General features: G+C 42.6%; 1 protein-coding gene and 1 pseudogene across 2 annotated transcripts in view; both read left to right on the top strand.

Annotated features, from left to right (window-relative positions):
- TMEM242 (transmembrane protein 242) overlaps positions 1-8,379 on the top strand; it is a 32,173-nt gene extending 23,794 nt beyond the window's left edge. The window contains 1 exon segment of one of the 2 annotated variants that reach the window (NM_001132508.1): positions 4,814-8,379. In NM_001132508.1, the coding sequence (NP_001125980.1) occupies positions 4,814-4,912 (99 nt within the window). In that variant the 3' untranslated portion in view covers positions 4,913-8,379. 2 annotated transcript variants of the gene reach the window in all.
- On the top strand, positions 6,415-6,506 carry LOC112134092 (small nucleolar RNA U13; annotated as a pseudogene).
- Positions 8,380-9,686: the final 1,307 nt, after the last annotated feature.

Below are 9,686 nucleotides of genomic sequence, written 5' to 3'. Positions count from 1 at the left end.
TAGGTCCCAGAATCAGAGAGGTCTGGGCATCAGCCAGGCAGTTGTACTCATAATCCATGTCTCTATGGGTGAGTTAACCTCTCTGACTTCTGGGTTTTCATATGTAAAGTGGTGGTAATAATTTCTGCCATATAGAATTATGAAGATTAAATAATAGCCTAATGCTTTGTCCAGTGCCTGACACGTAAGTGATCCCAAATGGCAGAAATTATTCCTGTTCAAGTAACATTTTTACAACCTAACTATACTTTTTAATCTCCGGTTACTAGTATTATGTAGTCTTATTCTGTTGTATTTTATGAAGAAGCTGAATTACCAGATTGTTGAAAATTACCATTGACTCTGTAATTATTGACATTATCCAAAGGTTTTTTCATCAGTAGATCCTATAGAACTTTCATCATTGTCGCCCCCAGCATTGAGGTCGGTAACAGTCCTGCACCAGCAAGCGAAGAAATAGAAGCTAAATTTGCCAGACAAAACACTGACCCTTTTCTGCCCTGACCAGAGCTCCCATACTGCTTTATTGAAAACATCTAGAAATGTTGATTTCTCAGGAAGCAGTGTCGTATAATGGGACTCACTGATGTGCTGGGCTCCTTGAAAGTGGGAAGAGTGGTGGTTCAGTTCTAGGCGGTTTTAGGAGCTTTTGAGAGCTCAGCTGCAGAATTTGAGAGCTTGTAATTCCAACAACTGCCTATTTGTCGGAATTGATGCTTAAGGACTTTCTGAAATTAATTAAATTGGGGACATAACCTAAGGCTTTTAAGTAATGTTCCAGCACACTGTATATTAGACCAAGTGTTTTCCCCTACCAAGACATGCATGGTGAACGTGCAGCAGTGTCCCCTGTGCATATTCAAGCAGGATACACAGTGAGCACATAGGCTGTGCAGTCAGATCTGCTCTTACCAGCCATGGCACTGAGCACATTGTTTAGTTTCTCTGAGCTTCCATCACCATATCTTTAAAGGAGGGATGGTATTTGCCCCACTTGGTTGTTGGGAGGGTTAAATGAGAAATATGGCTGGCTTACAGTAAGGACTTTCTAAGTGGCATCAGTGGTTGGCCTCACTCCTGGCCTACTGGCTATATGGCCTATTGAAATGTGAACGAGAATACCATTATTAGAGGCATAATCCTGAATCTGTTTTAATGTCTAAAAAGGCCATTGTATCTACAGAACATCCATATTTGTGGCAAATTACTTGTAATACATTTTCCATTTGTCTTGACACTCTATTTGAGCACTACTACCTCAGACGGTGGTACTTTCTGTGACTATTACAATGCAGCACTGTTGGGCACAAAGCACTGGGACTTAGAAATGCGGATGGTGGGCCCACGGCACTGGGGAGTAATACTCATGTCTTAGACAGATGAGGATGGTGGGCCCACGGCACTGGGGAGTCCCATTCATGTCTTGGTTTTGTTTGGTTTTGGTTTCTTTTGAGATGGAGTCTCACTCTGTGGCCCAGGCTGGAGTGCAGTGACGTGCTTTTGGCTCACTGCAACCTCCGCTTCCTGGGTTCAAGCAATTCTCCTGCCCCAGCTTCCTGAGTAGCTGAGGCTACAGGCGTGCGCCACCATGCCTGGCTAATTTTTGTATTTTTAGTAGAGACGGGATTTTACCACGTTGGCCAGGTCTCGAATTCCTGGCCTCAAGTGAGCCAACTGTCTAGGCCTCCCAAAGTGTTGGGATTACAGGCGTGAGCCACCACACTCCACTCATGTCTTAGTTTTTATGGAAGGCACCCCCTGGAGGTGTGCAGGGCACAGCAGCACTGCTTAGAAGGATAACCCTGTTATCCATAGTATAGGAAAATTTTCCCTGGTCAGAGGAAAGAAGAGAGAACTACAGTTTGGAAAATGCTTGGGAGTAAAACGGAGTTGCTGGATGGGTACTCTAGTTCCCAGCGTACCCCCTCACCAGACTTTTGGGGTACAGGGCAGACAGTTCTATGGCAGTAGCTGTGATTATCAAGGAATTCAGTACATTTACTTTATGACCAAATTTGCTTAAATGCACTCAACTCCTAAATCTTTTTTCAAGCACATCTTTAAACAGGGAAATGTTCTCTTGGCTTCATGTATAGAGAATCATTGGTAAAACCAATACCTTTTCTGAACTGCATATCAGAAATTGATATAGGTGGAAACGATGTGAAGGTTTTCATTTACCATCCATGTAATGTGAGCAGCATGAGCTGAAAAGCCTTCTGTGGAGCCCATTCTCTAAAGCCACTTGAGGCCCTGTTTATATCTTAAATGTCTGAATTTCCATTTCCACAGCTGTAAACTTAGAGAACAGGGATAGATGGTACCCTTTACCCATCTCCGTTCCTTTCCCTCATCTCAGGCCTCTCTATTCCTAGTTAGTTACTTTTCAGATATGAGTGCTTCTAGTGATTCAGTTACCATGACCCTGGGCACAAGCAAATAATTTAATATTTGAGAAATTAGAGGAAAGAAAACAATCAGACCAAGAGGAGGAAACGGAAACGTAACCCTGCCGAAGGAGAGCAGGACCACCCCTTGCTCTCCTCCCCTGGCCTCATCTGCATTTCCCAGCCTCTCCCTTCTCAGCAGCTGACCACGTTCCAGACCACTGGAAGGGAGACTGCTGAATGATTCTGTTCATGTCTTGGCTATCTGACATCCCATTTGAAAACTGTCATCTGGCTTAGTTGTAAAAGATGTTCAACCAGAAGAGTGAAGAGAAAGAACCAGGCAGCACATTGCCAGCCCTGGCCAGAGAGATGTCTGTTTTTCAACTACAAAAGTCTATGCAAAGTTCCTCAGTGGGGGTGATATTAATGTTTTGGACAAAGCAATTAATTCTTTATGGAAGAGGGAGTGGGGAGGGAGACATCCATGAGCTGTGTGTCTTCAAGATTAGTGTCTGGGTCCAGAACACTGAGATGGCTGGCACAGATACAGACAATATGTAATATGGAAGGAAGACCTTACGTATCTTCCAGTGACAGAGTATGTAAACTAAAATGATATATAGCTATAAAGTAACAGACATTCCATAATATTTATATCCATGTGAGCTTTGTTCCCAGAATATAGCACACATATGTCGATAATACAGCAATGATAATAGCTAATGTATATTGAGCACTTTCCATGTGTTAGACGCTGTGCTTTATATGCGTCATCTCACTTAATCCTTAATCCTCACAACTCTTTAAGCAGGTAATTACTGTCTCCATTCTACATATGTGGAAACTATGGCTTAATAGAGTAAGCAGCTTTCCCAAATGGTGGAGCTAGGATTTGAACAGAGTCCATGCTGCTGGCAGCAGTGCTACCGTTTGCAGCAGTGCTAGGAGTAAATGCCTAGGATTTACAAGTCCCAAACCCCTAAATCTGGAAACGAGGTAAAGATTCAGCCTCAAATTGAAATAAATAAGCATCGACATTAAAGAAATATGAGCTGATTCTCAAAATAACCACTCTAAGAAATGACTTGCATGTTGCAGATGAGTCCAGCGTACTTCATAAACCTGATCAAGGCGATGTCTATCCTTAGGAAAATATGACTGGCAGATGGCTGATGAGAAAAAATTGGAAGACAGTGCTGTGGTGCTGCTGAAATATCTTCGTAGGAGGACCGTATAGATTAACCAGGATGAATCAGAGAGTGTGTTACTAGTACTGTCCAATGTAAAGATCACCTAACTTCCATAAGTTAGTGTTCCCACCTTATGGGGTTGTATACCTTAGGTGGACCCAGGTGCTCCAGGTAAACTGTAATACTGTGTGACACTGCATGTTAAGATCTCTTAGGCTGGGCGCAGTGGTGCACGCCTGTGATCTCAGCACTTTGGGAGACCGAGGTGGGAGGATTGCTTGAGTTCAGGAGTTTGAGACCAGCCTGGGCAACATAGCAAGACCCCATCTCTACCCAAAATGCAAAACTTAGCACATGCCTGTAGTCCCAGCTACTTGAGGGTGCTGAGGTGGGATGATCACTTGAGCCCGGGAGGTTGAGGCTGCAGTTAGCCATGATTGTGCCACTGCATTCCAGCCTAGGCAACTGCCTCAAAAAAAGAAAAAAAAAAATCTCTTGTTACCTTGCTGTGACTCTGATTCCAAATCAACTGCTTGTAAAACTCCTACCTAGATTAAAAAAAAAAAAAAAAAACCACTGTCTTGCACATAAGAACATTCCAGTTTATCTACCATTCCTTGATTTATTCTTGTCTAAACTCATACTAAGTTTCTTCTGTCTGCCATTTCTCTCTGTGTCTAAAATTCTAGCTTTGAATGACCTGATTATATTTATTTATTCAGATAGAAATCCCATCCTCAATGGCATCTTTATATATGAAAGCCAACAATACACACTCTTCTTCTGGGAGGGAATAATTATTATGGAGAGTTGACTAAACTGGACATGTTGCCTTACAGATTAAGAGTGGTTTGTTTGTTTGTTTGTTTGTTTGCTTTTAAAGAGATGGAGTCTTGCTGTGTTGCCCAGGCTGGACTCAAACTCCCGTGCTCAAGCAATCTACTCACCTCAGCCTCCCGAGTAGCTGGGACTATAGGTGTGAGCCACCATGTCCAGCTAAGAGTGAAGTTTTATGTTATTTAATAATAAATTTATACTCAGAAGAAGAAAGGAAGTATATTTCATTTTCTTTCAAGATACCTAGGATATATATAGTCCCTATCTTTTATTGATGTTCCTTAGCTCTGTACCTGTGAGCAGTGAAGTACTAGCCAGTCAGCAAAGGTGCCATCTCTAATAGCTGTTTTTCTCCTTCTTTTAACATTTGATAACTGATTATTTTTCTTCTTTTAGATGAAAGACTTTCGAAGTAAAATGCAATCAATATTTCCAACAATTCCCAAGAACTCCGAATCGGCTGTTGAGTGGGAGGAAACGTTGAAATCCAAATGAGATGAGCATGGATGAATTTCAAAATGCTTGTTACAGAAAGGGGTGACTCTGGAGACACCATGACAGCAAAAGGACTGGGACTGATTTCTCCCAGGAACATGGGCAGATTGCTGACTGAACCAGTGCACTGGATAGCATTCGGCCTCATCACAGGAGAGTATGTATGTGCGTGTTGGGGGAGGGTAAAGTTTTCCCAAAGTTAAGAAGTCTATTTAAAAATAGTAATTACAGGAATAACTTCCTTATGTGGAGGGGATCCCACAGGAAATGATTCTGTTTGTAACAGTTGAAGCAAGTTTCATACTAAAAAAAGTTTATAATAAAAGTATGATAAGAAAATATTTATAAAATAGACCCCCTAATAGCAATAGTACTGCAATGTGTCTAATTAAAGGAGTTTCAAGAGCCTTTCTTGTCAGTATATGACAGAACTTGGAAATCTTACTCTGATTAGCCAGACTACAAAGCGACAGTCACCTGGTAAGTCCTGTATGGTAGGAAGTGGGTGTGGCTCTCATGTCCTGAATGTGGTCTGTGATTTACAGCCAGCACACACATGCTAGTTATTTACCTGATGCCCTTGCTTGAAGGCCCTATAAATTCTTATACTTAAAACAAAAAGCCAGTAATGAGTTGTGATCACCCCAAAAGGCACAGCTGGGCTAAAATAATGATGATATCAGGGGTAAACATATTTTTTTGAGAAGTTGGTCTGGATCTCTGAACACTGACAATTTGTCATTTTGTCTCAGTTGTCGAAGTAAAAAAAGCCCAGTTGTCATCCGTCTTCAATATTTTTAACCAGAAAGTCACCTGAGTACTGAGTCCCAATATAAAGTATTTGGTACCACCTCCCTAACAAAGCTGTTAGGGTAAATTCTGTGTGCACGCCCAACTCCCTCCTGTCTTCCACAGTCTCCTACAAAAAAAACAGATGGAGAATAATGTCTACGTGCAATTATTTTTACTGCAATTGTATTTTAAAATATTTTCAAGAAGAGAAATACTTTAATATGTCAGTATGTCCAGAGAAAAAACCTGTAGTTAAATATCAGTTGTGCAATTTCTTCCTACTTGTCTAGGCTCTAATTAGTCAGCAATCAGGTTTAATAAAGGACATTTGAAATTTCTGTTATCATGAAACCTTTTATTCTAAGGGAGATTTTTAAATGAAATGACAAGAACATAATGTAATACTTTTCTCTAGACCGTGTTACCCTGTTAAAATTGCTGTATTGTTAATGAAACAGGTGTAATCAGCATCTGGAATTCATATGTAATCTGTTAAAAATCCAAGACTGAAAGGAAAGGATTGTGAAATTGGTCAGTGAATGCGGGTAGCAAAAACTCTTCACCGGCCTTTCATTTGTAACTAAATCTCCTCTGAGAAGAGATCTGTAGCCTTTGAATGAAAGGAAGGAAAGGCAGGAGCCAAAGGAACAGGTTTCGTCCACACAATTAGTCTGAATCTAGGTTCCCCTGAATAGAATGGGCACCGCCTGATCCTTTTGTGCTTCATAAACCTGGGTTTCCAAGCTCATGCATGAGATGGCCCTCAAACCTTGTTACAACGATGCACTTTACTCGTCTGATGTAGGGGAAAAAAGAATGGGCACTACCTAAAACTGTTTACAGCTAGAATCTGGGTTTTATTTTTCATAGATGGAGAATGCCTAGTGGTTTCTAAAGGCCTCCACTGGGTGGAGAAAGGAGACTTGCCCACCTGTCTGGAGTGCTAAAAGGAGAAATCATTGTTAACTGTGATTCTGTTAATGGATTCCTGCCTTGTAACCTCCCTAAGGGTAGGGACCCCTCTCAGGGCCTTGTAAACTGATGTCAGCACCGCTGCAGGGGCTGCTGCAGATCAGGCTGATGGCAGCTAGGACCTAGGAAGGAGCCAGGGGCCATGGTGGGGGCTCTGCTTTCCCACAGGGCTGGCACAGAGGAGGCCTAGACATATGTTGCTGAAAGAGTGTCCTAATACTAGAGTGGCATGCCTCGTGTCTACAAAACCCTTATACGTCACCTCTGCTGTCCTTGACCGATGGCAGGGGAACTGCCATAAGAATGACGATGAATCCCCTGCAGAGGGGAGGCTGGCAGGGACAAATTCCCTGGAAGAGGGGCCGAGCGCCAGCTCCAGTTGCATCTTAAAAGCAAAAGTGAAGTAATGCACAGATGAAAATTTAGAAAGAAAACAAGCAGTATGACTCAAGTGGTGTTTTCCACAGTCAGAACTTGAATATCAGTAGATTTCGTCATTTGTCTATTCCTTTTGTACCAGAGGCATATTGGTAAATTGGTTAATGGAAAGGAAAAATGTTGAACAGATAATGTTATTCTTTATGAGACGTACCTTCTGTGTATTGAGCTCTGAATGTCCCTGGATATGGAAGAGAGGAAATGTGATGGAATTTCAAGTTTGCCTTCTTTGCTGTCTTTATCTTGGGTAGAGTATGACAAACATAATCACATTTATCTCCTGGAGCATAAAGAGTTTTAATCACCCTATTAACCAGGATGACATTTTTCACAGACTTAAAAAGGAATAGAACAGACATTATCTCCCTATAAGCAATCCATTTCATGGAGGCTGAGCACTAGAGATGCTTTAAAGGATGGATAATGCAGGCCATTTCCATTGCCTGTCTAAGCCAACATTAAGGAGGCTTTCGGTAAGGCTGCTGCTTCCACTGGGTGAGTGTTAAGCTTTACACTTAGAGTCTCAGCGCCCAAAAGAGCTATTAGAGAAAGCACGGGCAGGGAGGAGTAGCTTTCGAGACCCCGGGATTCATTTAAGGGAAAACATGTATCCTGGTAAGTTGCTGCTGCCCTGTGAAAAGGAGTCCATGGGCTGCTGTTATATTGAGAGTCAAGAAAGTGTGGGTTCAGGACAACCTAAGAGTGGAAAGTGGAGGACAGGAGCTGCCTCCGAAGACGCCCAGCAGCCCATCACCAGGAGGACCATGGCCCAAGGGCATGGAAGCAGGTGGCTGCTGAGAGGGCCGTGGGCCATCTCTACCACCACCCTCGCGTCAGGGCATGGGCACAGGCTGGTGTTAAAAAGGGCACTTCGCCTGCTTAGTCAAAAGGTGGCATTGAATCATCTCGGCTGTCACATGTTTTGTTTAGTTTCATGGATAGTATGGGACCAAACTTGCAAATTAATCATTGCAATCTAAGGGGAAAATAGAAGAAATTAAGGTGGGGGTTGGGGGACGGGGAGCCCATGGGGACAAAAGTAATTAAAATCCATTGAATTTAGCTATTTCACTTGGGGAAACATTTAATCTCCAAGATTAAATCTTGGTTTGTGGGGAACGTTGTATATTTTCATCTCATTTTTATGTATCATCTTTAAGACAAATTGTTAAGTACAAATGAAAATCAGGTAACATACAAAGGCATTTCATCAAATAGTTAAATTTCCTATGAAAGTTAGTAAAATACATATTTTTATAATACCATGTTCGAGTGAAGTGTTTTTCCTTTCTGTCAAGAGTCATTAAATGATATAGCAAGTGTTTGGGTCTCTCTTGGTGTTATCAGGATTAATTGCCCAAGGCTGCGATTTTGTGAGCATAGAAGAGGAAAGCAAGCATCTCTCACAAGCAGTGACATGAATCTGTAATAATGAGTGAGGCTGTTAGCAAATTTTGTCTGATGGCAGATAACTCAGTTTTGGAGAAAATTAGAATCACAGCTACCAAGAAGCACATATCGTTTCAACTTTCCCACCCAAATATTAGTGAAGTGATTTAGGACCTTGATTTATATTTCTTAGATAAGCTGGCTCGAGGCCTTTGTTTCATTACTGTTTGATGAGGCATGATCCCTTACTTTAAAATAGGTGATCCCTTACTTTAAAAATAGGTGAATGTATTAAATGTACTTAAAGACATATGGATAAAGGTCATTCTTAATGGACTCTCCTAAGAAGCTAAGTCAGGCAAACTGAGAAAGCTTGGCATGTTCATAACACCTATTACCTGCCCATCTGAAAACACTCAAAAACCATACCCTCATGCTGCCTCTGACACCCCAGGCTTAGAGTGGCCTTCCAGGTTTGCAGCCTAATAGGTGACCCTCCACAGGACACCTCCAGACGATGTCCACATTGCCAGCCCTGGGCGAGTCTCCGGCGCTCCCGCGTGCATGCCCTGCCTTCAGAGGACAAGTTGGCAAAACTGAGTTTCTAAAAGAAAGCTGGATTTTGGCGGTCTGTACAGAGTTGTGCCAAACTGCAGTTTGCTCCTTTGCTCTGCCAAGCTGGGTGATGAGAGTGTGTTTATTTTATTGATGCTGGCTGTCTTCTCCGACTGACCCTGTTGTAGGGGCTGAATCCCCCACCGTGTTTCCTACTCTGGAGCAGAGCCTACGTGGCAGACCTCTCCATCCAGAGCCTTTGGGGAGTGTTACCAGGGGGTGGACTGTCCCTGCAGCCACCGTCTCCCTGTGTCCTTCCATCTCCCATCAGGCCATGGCGGCCACAGCTACTCAGATCCTTCCTGCAGTCAGGACAGAGGTTCCGCAGCTAAGACAACTCTAGTGAGTAAATCTCATAAAAACTAAAATAAGACCTCTTGTCAGAAGATAAGGATTGAGGAAACCTCTGAACTCAGCTTGCTCGTGGGCCAGCTCTGGTTCTGTTTTCAAGGACTCATGACAAATGGTTGTAAAGTATCTGTGGAATCAGCACATGACCAAGTCTCTCAACTCCCTATTTCCCAGATGCTTGGATGCAGCCTGTGATGCAGTGAGTGATAGGGAGGCT

Source organism: Pongo abelii, chromosome 5 (genome assembly GCF_028885655.2).
Source record: "Pongo abelii isolate AG06213 chromosome 5, NHGRI_mPonAbe1-v2.0_pri, whole genome shotgun sequence".
Lineage (NCBI taxonomy): Eukaryota > Metazoa > Chordata > Mammalia > Primates > Hominidae > Pongo > Pongo abelii.
The sequence above is the reverse complement of the archived record's forward strand: the minus strand, read 5'-3'. Positions and strand labels throughout refer to the sequence as shown.